The sequence below is a fragment of the Heloderma suspectum genome, chromosome 1, assembly GCF_057233095.1.
Source record: "Heloderma suspectum isolate Gila_16-S chromosome 1, 16-S_ref, whole genome shotgun sequence".
NCBI lineage: Eukaryota > Metazoa > Chordata > Lepidosauria > Squamata > Helodermatidae > Heloderma > Heloderma suspectum.
The window spans coordinates 208,567,938-208,587,675 of record NC_139458.1 but is presented as its reverse complement, the minus strand read 5'-3'; the positions used below and the strand labels follow the sequence as shown (position 1 = coordinate 208,587,675).

Genomic DNA, 19,738 nt, shown 5'->3' with positions numbered 1-19,738 from the left:
ATAAACTTCCTTGCAGGGAACATGCTGTGAAACAAGCAGTAACTGCGGATGGACAGGAGGGCAGCTTGCTCTCCAGTGGACGGGTAAGTGCTTTTCCTGAGAGAAATGTATTCTCCCCTAGCATGTGATCCCCGACCTGCAGACATCAGTGGGAATATCAGGTGAATGCAGACACACCCAGTGGAAGAATGAGGAGCGGGACTGATGCATGCAGAATCAGAAAGAACTAGGTGGTAGCATTCTTTCTCAGTCACTCACTCAGCAACTCCTAATGAACACCTAATTACAGGAAACTTCTATTATTATAGCTGCTACCCATTTTCTAGCACCTCCTCTCATAGGCCACTCCATGCTTTAGATAAATTATTACACATATCGTATCTTTGTTTGCCTTAGCAGCCTGTATTACAAGTTTGCACAATGGATTACTGTTCCCTGACATGGAGAAAATTAAATATAGTTATTATGATGGATTTCACCTAAGATTAGTTTAATCTGAATATGGCCCTACAGTCGCCCAGGCCCGTAACCAGCCTAAAGGTTTGGTAGCGGGGGGCGGGGGGGGCGGGGAGTAATGGGGACAGTTCATCTGGTTTGCAGGCCCTTTGAAGATGAAACTGTGCCCTGTTTTTTTAATTATTTGTCTGTAAAAAAAATTTGGAGGCAGAGAAAATTTGGGGGGCAAGGCCCCCCAGCTTCACCCCCTCCCCCAGGCTACAGGCTCACAATTGCTATTTAACTTTGATTACCTGGTTTCTGTCTACCACTACATTGTCTGAAATGTGGCATTTGTGATGACCTCTGGCTTTGAGTGAACAAACATGACTGACTGACTAGCCCCATGTCTGGGCAGTCATTAAACCACACACACAGCCACGAGTGATCACAGAATCATAGACTAGTAGGGTTGGAAGGGGCCTATAAGACCATCGAGTCCAACCCCCTGCTCAATGCAGGAACCCAAGTCAGAGCATCCCTGACAGATGGCTGTCCAGCCTCATCTTGAATGCCTCCAGTGTGGGAGAGCCCACCACTTCACTAAAGAATTGGTTCCAGTGTCGATGTTCCTCACTCCCACCTCTGTGCCGTGCTGACCACCAGCAAGCTCACCAGGACCAGCCGTAAGCGGTGTGGCTATGGGAGGTTGCCCGTTTTTGTTCTCACAGGGAGCCTATGCCTTTGAGATTGTCTCGTCAGACTGTAATGTAATACACAGAGACATATCCAGCATGGGAATGCAGTGATGTACAAATTGATATTTATAGTCGGCATACTGATGGATATTTTCACACTGACCTGACCTAGGAAGCGTGTGCCAAAACCAACTGGGAACTTCGTGGGAATAATGGCAAGTCCTTTTTTCTTCCAGTAATTTTGCTTGTTGAACTCATCCACAGTTGCTCTCCTGGTGTGATATTCAGACTTCTCCATACATTCTTTCCAGCATCGCAGGAGGTTTTCTGGCTTGAGCTCCTGTTTATAAGGTGTCTGTTCATTTTCTTGGTACATGTTTAGTTCCCTAACCTGGAAGACAAGTATTACAATAAACTTTAATACAGCATCACATTTACATTGAGCTTTGAGAGCCTGAATTTATTTACATAAGACAAACTTTTTAAAGATATTTCTGGGTTTAGGTGTGGAATTTGGTAAAGGGTCTATTTATTTATTTCTTTTTAAAGCTTTCTCTCTCAATTTTTTTTTTTACCTTTCTCTTCAGCCAAAAAGGCTCCTGGAGGAGCTTACATATCCTCCAGGATATGTAATTTAAAAAAAAAAAAAAAAAGACATTTCACACCTGCATATGATGTGTTTTGGTCTACTGCCAGGTCAATAACCTGGTATACTGCCAGATCATAGCTTATTTACTACATTTGTCCCTTGATTTTCCATAAAATATGCCCAGGGCATATGATAATGCAGGTATTACACTGGCATTTATACAAGTATGAAGCAATAATGTTCCGGATGCCCCCAAATAGGTTTTAGACACACAAAGGTGTTAAAACATAGTCAGGGAGCAATCCTATGGCCACTAGACACTGTCCAGAGAGCCATAGGATTTCTGGGTTTCTGGGAAACGAGGTCAGAGCCAGGGCTCTGACCTTTGTTTCTCAGAAACCACTCTCCCCTGCCCCTCCCCCACCCCCTTGTAGCTGGTGCGGTTTTCTCCGCACTGGCTACATCTCCGCACTCGGAAATGGAGCATGGAGACGGTGAAAAGGGGGTGGTCCCAGGGGTCGGAAGGGGAGGAGACTGTGGAAGCTGCATTATGCAGCTTCCTATGTGTTGTGTGGCATCCCCTGCTCCTGCTCCAAAGCTCCTCAGCTAGACAGGCGAAATTGCCTGTCTAGCCAAAAATGCAGGATGGCCGGAGGGGAGGTGGGATCGGAGGCTGACGACTATCTCCATAGGATTGCACCTTCAATTATATGATCAGGACCTAGATATTGGATAGTGCATCATTTTTAATAGAGGCTTATATCTATATCTTATTTTAAGACAATGTCAATTTCTCAGGGTACATTCCAGCTGTAAGGGACTTAGCCTCTGCACCCTGTAGGGCTCCTACAAGCTTTCCTTTTCCCCATGCTCAATGATCCATCAGCAATAGCCAGTGGTCAACTTCAGCCCCATGAAACAGAGAGGACTATTAAACTATTCATGGTAGTAAAACCATTGTTGGGATTGAGTTCCAAAATGGTGGCCCCCTGCCCGCCCCCCGGCCACTAGATGACCAAAGTGAAAGATTCAGGTCACATTTCTCTCAGGGGATATTGTGCTCTGTCATATATTTTCTCACTCTAGGCTTCTGGCTACTTCAATATCTCAGCAGCCCTGTGTCAAGTCTCTGACCAGCTGGTGTTTGTCTCAAAGCTGACTCTTTCTCCTCAGAAGGCTATGTTCTCTCTCCCCCTGCCCCCAGTTCCTTCTTCCTTCTGGTCATATATAAGCCTGAGATGGGGAACCTAATTCAGCCCAAGGGCTGAACTGGCTCTAGACAAATGTGTTGGGGGCTGCATGCCAGCAGCGGGCAGGGCCACAACCCAAAGTAGCCAGGGCCACTCCCATTGCTGGGAGTGCCCCTAACACACTTGTCCCCCACTCCCAAACACTCACACACATTTGGAGACACACACACACAAACATTCACACATGCACAAACACAGACACACACACTCACATACACAAACGTGCGCACACACAGCACCTTAGCTGCTCAAAGCCCTGGCTCAGTTGTGTGCTGGCTTTGTTGCCCCCACCCCTTCCCTGGCTTTGCTGCCCCCTCCCTTTCCCCAACTGGGGAAAGTGGGCGGAAGAGCGAAGTGGACTCAGTCAGTGCCTCAAAGAGCTTCTCCTCGAAGTGCCAGTTGAGTCCAAAGCGGGCTTCACTCTCCCTCCACTTCCCTGACTGGGGAAGGCAAGGGAGGAGCAAAACTGACGGAGCCCAGCCACAAGCAACACCCCTTGAGGATGAAGCTCAGTTGCTCTCTCACCTCCTGTTGCTTCTCTGAATGGGGCAAGGCTTTGTGGAGGGGGAGAAGCCACACTCAATGCCTCTGCTGGCTGAATGGGGCAGCCTATCAGGTGGGAGGTTCCCCAGCCCTGACATCAGCCCTTATTTTGGAGTTTATATCCAGCCTTCATACTGTTTCTCAAAAATGGCTTGGAAGCAGCACAACCTTTTTATTTCCTCTTCAGACTTTCAGAATCACATGCATTCCATTCCTTCTCTTCCCATGCCCCCCCGCCGCCAATACCTGTGCTGGTAATAAGCCACATCTGGCTGCAACACGTGTTACCCAGGCTTCGGTAACCAAACCTCCTTGTGGGAAACCAAAGCCTCGAAATGCAACGTTGGACGGCAAGTTTGTCTTACATGCATGGGCATGACATCGGACATTTGGAACCTTGTAAGCATTATCCATTTCCAGCAGGAGCACCTCTGCAACCTGCATGATCGAAACACCAACAGCTGCGCGTTAGAACGATCCATCTTCTAACATTAGAATTGGCTCCTGCCTGAACTTGGAAAACGGCTGCCTCTGTTTATGTCAATGGCTTTGGTAGCAAATATTATGAGAAAGGGGATTGCCAGAGGGGAACTGCTGTGCTACTAGGTCTCTTGCCAGGTCAAGATAAGCAAAAAGGAAAACAGGCAAGAGGAGGTAGGCTGAAAAGGCAGAAATAAGTAGGGGATCAAGCAGACAAGATAGGTGTTAAGACTTGGGGTAGTATCCAATGTTAGTTCTATGTAGAGTGGACCCATTGAAATGAATGGAAGTTAAGTTGGTTGGGAGCAAATTAAGTCTCATTCATTTCAATAGGTCTACTCTACATAGGACTGACATTGGATACTAACCTTGGATTCTGTGTGTCACGACCAATGCAAGTAAATAAAGCCCAATGCCTATTGACGCTAGCCCATTTCATAAGGCCTCCACAAGTGTTCGGGGGCGGGGTGGGGAAAAGGAGTCAGGACCGCACTACCTAGCCATGCCCCCAATGTCTGCTCACCCCTCAGGCCACACCCTTCTATGTGCATTCTGATGAACCCATAAAAGGGGGCTGTACGTGCGCAGGGGCTTCCAGGAAGCGTGTGACTGTTTCACAGCCATCTCACATAGTCCATACATATTTTGAGAAAGGTACGTTGCCCAAAACACCAAGTTTGTTTGTGCTCCTCTCTTTACGGTGGACTCCACACTTTTATCTTAAAAGGGCTTTGGATGTATCACAGACCAGCTGCGCCCTATTCTGTGAGCGGAAGGGAAACCAGGCAAAATAGTGTTGCCCCATTCCTGTTTGCCCTTTTCTTCCTGGGCAGATTCTTCCACTGCCACCAGGTAGAAATCTCCCCCTGACCCCGGCTGCCTCCACCAAACCAGCCTTAAAACTCTCTGGATCCCAGGTATCTACTTTAGGTAGTGTTGGGGTTGGCCATTAGACATGGGGTGGGTAACCCAAATGAAAAGAGAGTACGAACTTTCAAATAACAATGTTTAAAAGTTTACTGAAGAAAAATGTTAATAGAAAAAAGTTGTAAGATCTGAATGGATATATACACACACACACACATACACAAACTACCCATAAAAACCACACAAGCAATAGGGTAATAAAATAACCAGGGATAAACACATCCAGCTAACCTAACTAGACTATTTCCCTGTTTTATCCAGGTGCCTTTAGAAGTAATATCTTACTGCCAGAGATCGAGCACTTTCTCAAACAGTCCTCCAGTTCCAGCAGCTCTTCCCCCCCCCCCTCCCTAGACTTTGGGCTTTTCTCTGCTTCTACCTGTTTTTCTGCTTCTGCCTTAGGCCTTTTTATCTTAAAATCAGTTTTTTCCCCCTCCCTTCCCCAATCCAACCCAATGAGGAGGGTAGTTTCTTGTTTCCCTTTGCAACTTAAATTTCCATCTCCGAAAATTTTCCTCTGACCTTCTATTAACCTCCTCCAACCTTTTTTTCTTCCTCCTTCAGTTGACCCTTCTGCAAACCTTTGGCTTCCTGAGCAGATATCCTGGCTTCTATAATCTAACTGACCTTTTGGCTGAAATTCAGTAGCACACGCACACTTGCACTTAATCCCATAATAAGTAACAGAAAACTAAATATAAAAAATTAATTCTGTTCCTTCACAGGATAAGTCGAGTGTTATGGCTGGTTTTATTATTGCTACTTTTGGACTTAATTGTTGATGATCCTTCTTTTACAGTTGATCTTAACTCTTATTTTATGTGCTCTAGTTTAATTGCTGACATATTAATTTTTTATGTTTTAGTGATTTTTTAAATTTTATTTTCTGGGCCAGATACATGCTGAAGAGTAACACATGAATTAAAAATAATATTTTTTTTAAGTAAGGGGAAATGTACTTGTCAGAAGTCCCAATGTCCCTCTCGAGAAATGGACAGAAAGATCTAAGTACAATAATGTTGCTGGGAAAGTGTGACTTTTCTCTAGGTATTGCACCCATTGAGATTGTGAGTGCAATGTAGAATATTATTACAAATATCACAGGGACTTACTTTATAATGACTTTGACACAATTATGACATGGGAGATGGGAGTACCAGACCACCTTACCTGTCTCCTGAGAAACCTGTATGAGGGTCAAGAAGCAACAGTAAGATTCAGACATGGAACAACCGATTGGTTCAAAATTGGGAAAGGAGTACGACAAGGCTGCATATTGTCGCCCTGCTTATTTAACTTATATGCAGAGTACATCATGAGAAACACCGGATTGGATGAATCACAGGTCGGAATTAAGATTGCCGGGAGAATTATCAACAACCTCAGATATGCAGACGATACCACCCTAATGGCAGAAAGCGAAGAGGATCTCAAGAGCCTCTTGTTGAGGGTGAAAGAGGAGAGTGCAAAAGCTGGTTTGAAACGCAACATTAAAAAAACTCAGATCATGGCATCAGGCCCCATCACTTCCCGGCATATGGAAGGGGAAGAAATGGAAGCAGTGACAGATTTTATTTTCTTGGTCTCCAAGATCACCGCAGACGGTGACTGTAGCCATGAGATTAAGAGACGCTTGCTCTTTGGGAGGAAAGCTATGGCAAACCTAGACAGCATAGTAAGAAGCAGAGACATCACCTTGCCGACAAAGGTCCGTATAATCAAAGCTATGGTTTTCCCAGCTGGACTCTAAGGACGGCTGAGCGCCGAAGAATTGAAGCTTTCGAACTGTGGTGCTGGAGAAGACTCTTACGAGTCCCCTGGACTGCAAAGAGGTCAAATCAGTCCATCCTAAAGGAAATCAACCCTGAGTGCTCATTGGAAGGACAGATACTGAAGCTGAAGTTCAAATATTTTGGCCACCTAATGTGAAGACAAAACTCTCTGGAAAAGACCCTGACGCTGGGAAAGACTGAAGGCAAAAGGAGAAGGGGACGGCAGAGGATGAGATGGCTAGATAGCATCACGGATGCAATGAATATGGACTTGAGCACGCTCCGGGAGAGAGCGCAGGACAGGAAGGCCTGGCGTGCTATGGTCCATGGGGTCACGAAGAGTCGGACACGACTGAACAACAACAACAATTATTTCTAAATTTCCATATATACATTAGCATATGCAAATTTTATGAAAATATGTATCCTCCATTGTTGTGTTTTTGACAATGTCTAAGTGGCCACTCTAATGATAAGCAACAAAATCTCTCCCCCTCTGCCTCACCCTCACCACAAACCAGGGCCATTTTGCAAACTTTAAAGGAGTTGTGTTTTCTTATTTATTTATGTACTCTTCTTTAGAGGCTCAGAGCTCTCATCTTGTGCCAACCAAACACAGGAGCAAATATGCAGCAATTTAAATCCCCTGCAGCAAGAACCACTCCCCTTTAATAATGAGAGGAAATTGAACTACTGAAGCTGGATTGATGCTAATGTAAATTATAGCACTAAGAGGAAAAAGGGGGGTGGGTTTTTTTAAATTATCTGGAAAAGCCCCTACGTAGTCTATTGCATTCCATCATGAAATGGTGTTACCAAAGGGTATGCAAAATCTGTCTTTTCCCTGTTGTTTTCATAGGTAGATGGGATTTTCTCTTTTTCTATTGTACGACTTGAAAAATCAGCCTGGCTAAGAAGCACTCACCAGAACAGAGTCATCAGGGGTGCATCCTCCATTAATGTACGTGTCGATATCCACAGCCAAGATTCTGCCATTATTCATGAAGCCAATCTAAATTAGATCAATGCAGGTGCAGGTTAGTTTGAGAATTCTTAAAACCTATTCTGATATTAAATCTATTCTTTAAAACGTACTACAGCAGAATGTCAAACAGAGCTGTTGAACCTCTTTCATCCAGAGGGCTTCTCAGTTTCTGCAAAGCCCTTGGTGGCAGGGGTGAAGGCAAAAGGATGCAGGGCCCAAAATACCAGAAACAGCAAAAATACCAGCATATTTAAGCTTACAGTTCTGACTGCCAGTAACTAAGACTTAGGAGAGGCATTCCAACTTTTTAGAATGTGGTGAAACCTGTGCAAAAGCCAGGAAACCACCAAATGATCAGTGGTTGAGGGAAAGGGGGTGGGGCCAATGGAAGGGGTGGGGCCATTTGGGGAACCCCAGAGGGCTAGATTGGGACCCCTGATGAGCCAGATTTGGCCTGCAGACCTGAGATTCAGCATCCCTGATGGAGATGACAGGACCCTGGGGGGGGGGGGGAACGGTATCCAAGGTAAAAAGAAAAAGGAAAGAAAAAAGGAGAGCAGGAAGATTACATGGGCCCAAAGTATAATTTAGAGTACCTAAATAAAGGCCTTTGGGGGGAAAGGTATATCAAAAAAAGAGTTGCCCTAATGATCCTTCTTCACACCAGCAGGGACAATCACCACAGGGCTGGGCTTTTTTCCATAAAATTTACAAATGGCCTCTGTTTGAATAGCTACATAGCCATTTGGAAAGGGGTAAAAATATTAAAAGAGTTGATAAGATCTTAGAAGCCCAGGGCTTTTTAACTTAAAAGCAACCTAACCCCTCCTGGTGATGAGGCTTACAGCGCAGCCTAGTAAGTCTTTCTAAAATGAGCCATATGTGGTGTGAGGATGAAGCCTTTCACGATGTCTTATCGTATATGACATATATACTTACGTACTATAAAGCTTATAGAGTAGTTTATAAAGTCAAACCTTACTGTGTAAAAATGGTCTTCTTGTGGGGAGCAAGAAGACAATTTTTCAGTTTGGTTTTGATTAGCCAGTTCGCATCTTCTGGACCAAAGACAAACTTGGACGCAATCTGCAGTCAAAGTCCGTACATTTCCGAGCTTGCAATGTGATTTGTAGACCCCAAAAAATGTGTTCTCCAGCATGCGCACATTTGAAAAATGGGCATGAAAAAAAAGCGTACTTTTGAAAAATGTGCACAAATACGCTTTAAATCAATGGGAGAAGAATACATACATTTCAAGATGCGTACAACTGATGCATACATTTGGAAAAACACGCATGAAAATACGCACAGATTTTCATGCGAAAAGGAAAAAAACAAAGTTTGCAATCTGATACAGACTCGAGTCAGAACGAAGTTTGAGATGGAATTCGGAAAATGTCAGTGAGCTCGAGTTTTGCTGACTTGCACATCCCGATTCTCTTGATGGTGCTTTCTTTCTGTCCTAAGTGTTTTTGTCAGCTTTTCCTAAGAGATATAGTCCACGTCCTGTCCCAGCAAACCCGAAATCGGCCATCTGGCCGCGACTGCAGGGTGGCAGGAGGGCAGAGAAGACCCCCTCCGCATTCCACCCGCTCTGCGCTGGATAGGCGGTGGCCTCTGAGTTCAGAGGCGGGCAACTCTCCCGATAGGATAGCTCCCCGAATTGTTTCTTATACTGATTCTACAAAAAATACCAATAGTAAAGGGGAGGGAGGGCGGCCTTGTTTTGTTCCTCTCTGTACTTCAATGGATGTTTTTATTATAACTTCGTTTGTCTTACGTAACTGACAGGGTTTTGATAAATTTGGTTCCCGTATTCATGTTTTACAGGTTTCAAGTAAAAATCACCACTCTAACTTAGCAAATCCTTTGGATGTGTCCAAGGATGCTATGATTATTTGTTTGATGGGGTTTTGTTTGCCACAGTGGATAATATTCAACAGTCTGTGTATGGGATCTGTGATGCTTCTTTGTTTAATGAAACCGAATTCATGAGTATGTATATAGTTTGGAGAGAAATTATTTAATGTACTGGCAAGAATACTCATAGAGATGTTTGCGTCCTGATTTAGTAGAGATTGGTCTGTATGAATCCTCTACTTCTTTGCCTGGCTTAGGTAATAAAATCACTTGGGATAGCGTCCTGGATTCCAGTATGGGGTTATCATTAAGTATTGAATTAAACATGGTAAGGAGAAAGTGTGATAGTTGCTCTTCAAAGCATGTATAAAAATTCCCACTGAATCCATTTGTCCCCAGGGCTTTGTTCTGCTTTGATTTTTTTAATTGCCTCATGCAGTTCGTTGAGAGATTTCTTTATTTAACAATTTGGCTGACTCTACATATTTGATAAGTTGACCACGATTTGGAGAAGATGAGGAATATAGATTTTAAAAAATAGTTTAGATATTTACTCAGAGTAGTACAATTTTTTTCTCCTTTCCCATTTCTCATTGCATATATCCATTGTTTTTCTTTACATACATACATACGTGTGGTTTTTTTTAAAAGCAACAACAAACTGAATTTCACTTAAATTTGCTCTGGATCCCTATAAGGATTCAATTAATCACAGAGGGAGCAATCCTATCGGGACAGGCGGCCACCTCCGAACTCAGAGGCGACTGCCTATCCAATGCACGGTAGGAGAAGCATGGAGGGGATCGTCTCCTCTGCACTCCAGCCGCCCAGTATTTGCAGCTAGACAGCCGATTTTGGCTGTCTAGCCACAGGACGTTGGAGCACACAGTGGGGAGGCCTGACGATGCATAGGAAGTATCATACCAGCACTTCCGCACTCCCCGCCCCAGGGAATGTCCTCTTTTGCCCCTCTCTGTGCCACTCTTACGAGCTCAGAGACGATCTATGCTGACTACAAGGGGGTGGGGGAGGGGTGGGGAGGCGGTTCTTCAGGAACTGACCTTAGAGTGCAGGCTCTGAGGTCAGTTCCTGGAAACTGACCAATCCTATGGCTGTTTAGCCGCTGTCAAGAGGCCATAGGATTTCACCCTAAAATATATATACACACACAGGAACTTGTGATTAACAAACAGAGATTTCAGTTTAACTAACAAAACGTGTTGGCTTCCTCCTTCATCAGCTGTTAAGATACAAATACTATTTCCAAGGTGGCTGTTACAGAGACATGCGTGCGCGCACCCACACAAAAATTAACTAGTAGGTTTGAGCTTTTATCTCCAAATTCATAGAATCTTTGGTTTGCAAATTGTAAATTCATTATTACTTTATGACAATTGTAATTCCCTTCTTTCTCTTAAAAGTTCATGCAAGGTTCTGTTTCCTCGGTTTTTATGCTGTTCTTCTAATTTTTTTTCTCATGCTATAAAAGCTGTTCATAAGTATTGACAGTCTTTTTCATTTAACTACCCTCTTTGATACATTGGCCTCTCAGGACTACTCTCATGGAGTTGCAGATTGTCATTAAGCCTAAATCATTATTCTCACTGAAGTATTTAATGATGTCTTATTTTATTTTATCCTCGATGTTCTGCCTCTGTAACAATATTGAATTCATTCTCCAGATAATCAATTTCCGCTGTGGACTTCCTAATGTTATGTGCACTGTAACCAACGAGACTATGATAAGGATCAATTTCTCCATACATGACTAATTTTGGTTTCCAGTGCATCTCAACTGATATATAGCCTGGCTGGGAGTAAAGATCATCCCTGCCTAAGTAAAATGTATAGTCTTGCTCTCCTGGATGCAGGATCCTCCACACATCCAGCCAGCTCTGAATGTGAAAGATGTTCAGGTCTGACTGGTCTAGTCAATTGCCTTTGTCTTCAGTTGACAGCTGCTTTCTTCCAGGGATTACCAGCAGGGCTGTCGTCCCTTTCCTTCATTGAGGTTTTGTTATCCGATTAGTCAGGAGCTCTGGTTCTGGATCAAGTTTCAATTTCATTAGGAGTGGCCTTGCCTTTGTGCTCTCTCCACATTGCTCATTGCTAATTTGCAAGTTAGGGAACAATTCTGTGGCTCAGTTAACTATGAAGCTGATCATATCTTCCCCCTCCTCCAATTTGATGAACTCCTAAAGTGAAGATTGGCCCAGTGACTCCTATTTTCCAGTAATTCCACATGCTCCTGGAGGTCTACCACGGATCTAGTCAATTTCTTGATGGGTTTCTGCGGCTCTGTGCTGAGCTTTAATACGTTGCTTGCTGTTTGCACGATCCCTGGTTTTGCAGCCACCTCATCAATTGTCTCTTGGAACAGCTGTATTGTGTCAGACCACTCTTGCCTTAAGTGTTGAAATTACTAAAAAAGCAGTGAACTCTGTGAGGTATCAGCAGTGCTCTGTTTATGACACTTTACTGCAAATTAACACACAACCACCATTTTGAAATGCAAATTTGAGGGTGTTCCCAGGCTTCAATTCTATCATACATTACATATGCTGATCAGCTATCATTTTTGAGTGGAAAACACTTTCAGACACTTCTGTTACAAGTCTCCACAAGTTCAGTGTCTTTTTTCTGTATCTTTCCTAGACTATTTCCTCACCCCAGGCCCCCAGCTGTGGTGGGAAGCTGTCTCTCTGCCTGAACCACCCAGGTCCCATAGGCTAGATATGGAGGCAGGAAATGGACTCAACAAAGTCTGGCCACTCTGATGGGGTGTGTGTCACATTTGGATGGGGGGGCGTCTGAGGGGGGTCATGTCTGCATAGGTGGACTGAAGCCCTTTAGCCAGCCTCCTCACCATCCTCCTGAACTGGATTTCCCAGTCAGGATCAGACTTGTGCATGGGGAATCTCCAGATGATCCCAGGCTGAATTTCTCAGCTTGAGAGCCTGACATTGTGCATACAAGTGAGGTGCTTATCTCTCTCTTTTAAAAAAATCTCCTCAGAAATTTGTTTGGAGGACAGAGATCTCAGGATCTTGTCCCAAAACATCTGCCTTGGAGTGTGGGGTTAGGAAGGATCAAAACTGGAAGTAGGCTGCTCCTCCACTAGGAAGTGCACTTCAAGCCTAAACTGGATATTCCTGCCTTGGGAGTGAGTGGGAGGAGCAGCCCATCCAAGGATATCCTCCTCCGTTGCAGGAAAATTCATGAGAAAAATGCACCAATAATATCTGAAGAAGGCTTAAGGCCACCCAGTGAGTTAATGGCAGGGGCAACATTTGAGCCCATGACTTTCTAGTTCACAGCTCAGTCTCTGAGCCCCTATACCACACATGTGCACCATTCATAATTGATACATGGGCATTTTGCTATGTGCCTTTTGTATCCACATTCAGAAAGTAAAGTAGGGAGCATTTATCACACACAGGATTATTCTATCACTTACTTTGTATTTGCCAAAGAGAGGGTGCCGTCCTCCAGTAGTTAACATGTCAGTGCCTCTGTCTAGAATGCAGCGAACTGCATGGCCTGTCCTAAAGCAAAACACAAAAGGTAAGGCAAGTAAAAACTTTTCTCAGCGTCACAACAGACACCTAGGGCTGATCTACACATACGGGTTTTTTCACTTCCAATGAGGTTTCACACTAGTCTTGCACACTACGCAGTAGCCGCTTTGAACTGGGACCGGAATTTCCCACTTCCATGCTCCTGTTTTCAATACCCTAATGTCCCGGTATTTCCCCTTAATATGCTCTGATTTTCTGCCTTCGCTACCGTATCTGGTCGTAGTCCTCTCTCCCACCTGTCCATATACGGTGGTGTTCGTATTTCCCTCCTGTCCAATCACAGCTCTCGACGGCCCCATGTCATCTTCCAGCTACTGATCGCATAGCTTCCTCAGCAGTCCCCATTTCCTCAGCAACAAGCTGGATGTGTGTGCGCTTGTCTGATATCGGAAGCTAAGCAGCGTCGGCCCTGGTCAGTAGTTGGATAGGCGACCACCTGGGTTCCTGCACTGAGCTTCCTGCACTGAGCAGGGGGTTGTTCTATCCCTTCCAATGAAACTAAGTTTTACCCCCTCCTATACCCCGCTCCGGATTTTTTTTTTTAATTAAGGCATTACCTTCGAAGAATCATGGCTTCTCTGCGATTTTTTTTTTCTAATTCAGGCATGATCTTCAAAGATGTGAAGATGTGAAGCCTGATTCCCAGGCGGTTGCCCATCCAACTACTGACTGGGGCTGACCCTGCTTAGCTTCTGAGATCAGACAAGCGTGAGCAACAAAACAGCACAGCACTCGAGTATTCAATGAAGCACCGCAACGGGGAAAATGGGTGAGTGTGGATAATCACATTTTAATGCGAGAGCGTTTAACCTGACGGGACACCGAATTCATTGCGATGGCGGGCGCAATGTAGATCAGCCCCTACTCTCGTTTTATGAAGAGGGCTGGGCCTGGCTCAACCCATGAGGCAATTCCAGTGGGTGCCTGGTCTGGGAAAATTCGAGGTTGCCACCACAATACTCAAGTAACCGTCAAACAGGTTCCCTGCTGAATGAGAGAGAATCAGGGGAGGTCGTCAGAGAAGAGAGTATTCTTCAAGTTCAAAACAAGCAGCCGAAACCAGAAGTGTTGAAAATGGAAGTGGAGTGACACAGGAGGGAGAGTGAGAGAAACCCACAAGGGAGACGGGGTGGCTGGAAATGGGAGCTACCTGAAGCAAAGCAGCATAACAAGCCAGAGAAAGATAAGAAGAAGTGGTTTGGACTAACAAACCAATGAGCTGCTGTGCAAGTAGTGTATCTCATGGGGAAAAAAAAGTGTCCTGCCCTTGGAGCCACCATTTCAGATTTCAGTGGGGAGACAAGAGATTTTGTTGGTGGAGGAGGATACTCTGCTAAGGTTTAAGGCTCATTCTTGGATGTATTGAAGATAAAATAGCAAAAAAAAGCTGTGCATTTTAAGAGAATTTGTCATGATTACTTCTTTTTTTTGTACCATAAAAAGGGTGATTCTGCCATGATGATTTCCATGAGTAACTATACCAGCCTCCCCCAACCTTGGACCACAATTCCCAACATCCCAATGGCCAATGCTGGCTGGAGGTGATGAACCATACGGTTCTTTCAAGGGAGGAATGATTGGTCTCAAATAGTATGGCAAATCTGATGCGCTTCTTTTTAAATTTATCAATTATTTTAAGACTATTCCTTCCTCGCATTTAACTCCTATAAGCTCATTCCATCCAATACCATTTAGGGAGCAATCCTATGGCCGCTAGTCAGAGGCCTGACGGCCATAGGACATCTGGTTTGCCAGGAACTGACCTCAGAGCCCCGCTCCAAGGTTGGTTCCCGGAGAACCAACCTTCCCCCCCATCCATATTGCCTCAGAGGCAGCGCGGAACAGCCCAGAGCTCCGAGCTCGGAAGAGGAGCACCAAGTGGCCAAAACAGGGTGTTCCAGGGGGTGTTCTGGAGCGGGGAAGGCAGAAATGCCGGTACGACACATCCAATGTGTTGTCCGGCAGCCTCCTCCCCCGCTCTGCCTCCCCATGGCTAGACAGCCAAAATCAGCTAACTAGCCAAAAATGCAGGGCAGGAGAAGTGCGGAGGGAACGATCCCCTCCATGGTTCTCCTGCCCTGGATTGGATCGCCTCTGAGTTCGGAGGCAGCCGCCTATCCCCATAAGATTGCACCCTTGAAGTACCAAAATATAGACATCTCATGTGTGTGTTTTTAAATGCCTTGTTTAACTAATATAGGAACTGATATTTCAGCCAACCAATTCACTATTTGATCTTCTTCATTTTCCTCCTTATTCCACTGGTCCTAGAGAAAGCTTCCTTAATAGTGACAAATATACACTTACTTGTTCGCCGCCACAGCTGTAATACACGCCAGCAGACCTGCTTTCTGCAGTTTTCCACCAAAAGCGCCTCCAATCCGTTTCACATGACACATGATTCTATTGTCTGGGACGCCTAAACAGGAGGCCACCATTCCCTGAACAGAACAAAGTATTTTATTATGCCAGTCGAATTAAAAGAGGATAGACTTGTCTCGTATTTGGCATAATACATAGGAATTTTTAAAAGAAAGAAAAGAAAAGGCTTTCTTAGAATCCATGGGCCAATCCATCCCACCTGATTCAAAACATGGCTCCCCTCAGTCCAGACATTGCTAAATTTTCTGAGCACAATCAGCCCCATGTTAGTATTCTATGGTTTATTTTCATTTATAAAAGTATCTGTGCAGCATGTTTTTCTAGCCACGGAAAATGTTTTACAGACAATAATTCTTATTAAGAACCATGGAAAGTACACCAGTGTTATTACCCCACTATTATTGCGGGGTGGATGCGGTAGGAATTGAGGCTGAGGCATGAATATAGTACCAAACCCAGCGCCCTCCATGTATTGACCATCACGATCCACTGCCAATCTTAATTTTAAAAGGAGCCTTACACTGCTCAAAGATGCTCAAGCTTAGCCGTTTTCAGGTCTCCAGGGGAAAGGTGGCCCAGAGTGATGGGGCTCCCCAAAGAACACCTTTCTGTTGTGGGTGGGCTGGTTGGGCCATCCTTAGTTATGGCTGGGAACATCATTTTGTGCATTTTTCCCATGGGGGCAAAAAGTCAGTTTGGGGGGCATAGCTCAATTCCCCCTTGTCCAATATGCCCCAAATTTTGCACAAAGATAGCTACATAATTTGCTAGTTGATTAGCTAGGTTTGGTGCATAACAAAGCTTATTATGGGATGTTATAGGGAAAAAGAATTAACCGCCCATGTAGGGCCTCATAGATGGAAGTTAGCATTTCCTTTTGAGATATAGGTCTGTGGGGAGTTCTTCTAGTGCATAGGCTCTGGTAGAAACTTTTTTTTAAGTGTGAACATTCGAGAGAAAAGAGTGAAAAGGTATGATCAACCTCCTGTCATGCAAAACATGGATGGAAAGCTGCCAAATTTGTCTGGCTGGGAGAGAATGGGGTAAGGTCGAAATCCAGCAAGATCGGTCAAGGATTGGGGGAGATATGAGCTTCCCCATAAAACCCCCGTTTATTTGTATTGAGGGAAGTTGGTTGGAGGCTTTGGAGTGCTTGTGCTGAGCTGTGGCAGGCGGCTGGAGGGGGAGGATTCGAAGGGGCCCTCTGGAGCCCCATGGCAGAGCAGCTTGGTCCAGGTCAATCTATCAAGGTTTAAGGCCGGGAGAGGGAATTAAGGGGCTGTGCCCTGCCCCTGCAGAAGGGTGGTTGATATACATGTTTTATTTACCAAAGTCAATGTGTTTTAAAATGACAGGATGTGCAGAAGTCAGGGGGCTCATGCCAGAGGTGTGTGTGCGCGTGGGATGGGGGTGGGGGGTGGGCTCCAGGCTGGGAGGGGGCATGGGGGTTCATGTCTGGGTCTGCAGGATGGGGGCTCAGGGGTGGGGGGTCATGCAGGGGGTGGAGTCTTGAGTGTGATGGTGGGGGTTTGTATTGGGTATGGGTATCTGGAAGTTGGTATCTGGGGTGGGGGGTTAGAAGCAAAAGTTTGTGCTGTGGGTGAGTGTCTATGAATGGGGGCTCAGGCTGGGGGCTCCAGGCTGGGTTGGTGGTTCAGAGAGCAGTTGGGGGAGTTCATGCCTGGGTCTGTGTGGTAAGTGCTCAGCGGGGTAATGCCTGGGGGGGGGGCAGGGGGCCAGAAGCCCAACACGCCCTGCCCCCACAAAACCCCATGAACTATCTCTCCTAAACTGGGTCCCTCCCCATGCCCCTGAGCCCCTACCCCATATAGCACCTACCTGAGGCCCCACCCCGGACATTACACCCATCTCAGACATCGCCCCTACTCCAGACATTAGCCCCCTGAGCTCCCACTGTGTAGACCCAGGCATGATCTCCCAATGCAGAGACCTAGGTACAAAGTCTCCCCCCCACTGCCCCTACCAGCCTGGAGCTCCCAACCAAGCTTCCCTCCAGAGCCCCACACCCAGTACAAGCCCCTATCCCTGATACTCACCTGGGCATGAGCCCTGACCCCAGACACCCATCCCTAGCATGAAGCCAGGCATGAGCTCCTCCCCAACCCACTGTTCCCAGCCTGGAGCCCCCACCTACAGACCCCCACCCCAGGAACATTGTTTGCCACACTGGCAGTAGAAGTTCATCTTAGGCAAACAGCCACATCTGGTCACTATGCCACTTTGTGCAAGCAAGCGGATAGGTGGTTGTCATTACACACTAGCCAGCACCCATCGGTACGCCAGTGAGTACTGGCACATTTAAAAGATGCAGACATTCTGTTTGTGGCTAAGAAATAATAGACTGCTGTTGCATGGTGCTTTGCCTGAAGAGGTGATGGGAAGATTGACTAGGCAGGTTTTAATCAGTACGATAACTTGATGATACTGGAAAACACACTAGTCACAGACAGGGCTTCTGAAAAGTCTTCAGTTGCCAGCGACAAACATTCTTCTTTGACCACCGCATGTGCCCAACTTCCCTGCTCCCAGGCTTTGTAGCTTCGCCAGCCTTCTGATCTGTGGCTGGTGCCTGGTATTCTAGGGTGAGCCACAGCAGATGTGTCCTCCTGCCACTTCTGGCATTCTGGTAGCCAGACACTGGGAAGGGCTGGAAAGCTGTGAACTCCTCACAGGAGTTCCTGTGAACTCCTCACAGGACGGCTGCCATCATCCACCCCTGCCCACCACAGACTTCTGACCACCAACTGTGCCCAACTTCCCTGCCCTCAGGCTTTTAGCCTGCCAGTTTTTATAGCCACTGTAAACTCCAGATGACACGTATAAAGTAGAAATGCTCTAAATGTGGGCAACTCTTCTCTCGCAACTCCAGTGTCGATAAACACCAGAGTCTCCACACCCCTTTGTGCGTTTACATCTGCGCTGCAATCTCTGTGGGGAGGCAGGAGTGAAGCAGGACGGGGCACCAAGGACAGGTCTTAAAAACGTTCCTAACAAAACGTGTGATACCAGTGGCTAACCTATGATGGTTTGAGAGTTACAGTTGAACTGAACACACAAAAGACGGAAGGTAATTTTTTCAGCCATAAAGCCAGCCCCCTTTCAAACCTCAACACTCCTTGGGCAAAGGGACCAGCACATGCGTGGCAAGTGACTAAGGGCAGGAGCCCATTGGGATGTACACGTGACTGCTGAACCACAGGGCTCTGGGACCGATCAGTCAACAGCCTGGGTGCTCGGGCCTGGTGGCAGTGATGGCAGCTTCTCCCCACTCCCTGCTCGCTGGCCCACCTTAGGGGCTCCTGGGAGATTCGGGTAAAACATCATGAGGGGTCCCACACTCTCACGAGAGCAGCCGAGACTTTGTGAGAGGTCCTGAACTCTCACAGGAATGGCCGGGGCCTCTCACGATATCTCTACTGACTCTCCCAGGAGCCCCACAGACGGGGCTGACGGTGGGAGCGGTTGGCCAGTCAGCGGGCCAGAAAGAAGAGGTGGGGTGGTGGTGCCGCCAGCACTAGGGTGCCACTGCTGCCTCACGTGAAGCTGTAGCAAGGCTTGGGCTGGGGCTGCTCCTTCACACACTGACGTGGCAACATGAGAAGCCCTGGGCTACATCAGTTGCGCCCATTCAGCAGCCCTCTCCATGCTAGTGCTAGTGCTAGTTCAGGAGGCAACATAACATGAGTAAGGGCTCATAAGAGGAGGAAGTGATTTCGTAGATACGTTGGGCTTTTTGCGGGGGGGGGGGATTTTCAAGTTTATTATTAAAATTATTTTATGGCACTTAACAGCAGAAATAATCACATGGCTTTGCAATCAGAAGTAATAAGGAATTTGTTGAGATATTTTTCAGACTGAAAGCCCTTTATTATTTATATTTAATTGAAATGTCAGGTTTGAAAAAACACAAAGAACAGTGTTAGTGTTTGTGCAAAACGGTTTGAAAGTGTTCTCCTAACCTGAACACATGCTGGATGCTGGGTTGATGCATACACATCCATTTCTTTATCCTCTCCTTTGGGAACAGCAAGGACACTCTGAGTTTCCATGTAAAAGTGTGCCTGTCCCCCAATATGGATCTCAGCTGTTTTTTTAAAAAAAGAGAACATCTTAAATCAATCTCTCCCAAAGGGAGGTGCCTCGCCTGCCTTGATGGTGGGAGGAAGGCAGATGAGAAGCTCAGGAACAGCACGGCAAAGTCGCATTTGGTTCTTCCAG

General features: G+C 46.0%; 1 protein-coding gene across 1 annotated transcript in view; it reads right to left on the bottom strand.

Moving 5' to 3' along the window:
• The window catches only part of LOC146358672 (aldehyde oxidase 1-like), a 118,798-nt gene that overhangs the window by 47,272 nt on the left and 51,788 nt on the right, over window positions 1–19,738 (bottom strand). The window contains exons 21-26 of the mRNA XM_084817116.1: window positions 19,480–19,604; window positions 15,425–15,558; window positions 12,997–13,084; window positions 7,620–7,706; window positions 3,762–3,953; window positions 1,297–1,524 (exon numbers count right to left, since the gene is read on the bottom strand). Of these exons, the coding sequence (XP_084673242.1) occupies window positions 1,297–1,524; window positions 3,762–3,953; window positions 7,620–7,706; window positions 12,997–13,084; window positions 15,425–15,558; window positions 19,480–19,604 (854 nt within the window). The remainder of the gene's footprint in view (window positions 1–1,296; window positions 1,525–3,761; window positions 3,954–7,619; window positions 7,707–12,996; window positions 13,085–15,424; window positions 15,559–19,479; window positions 19,605–19,738) is intronic.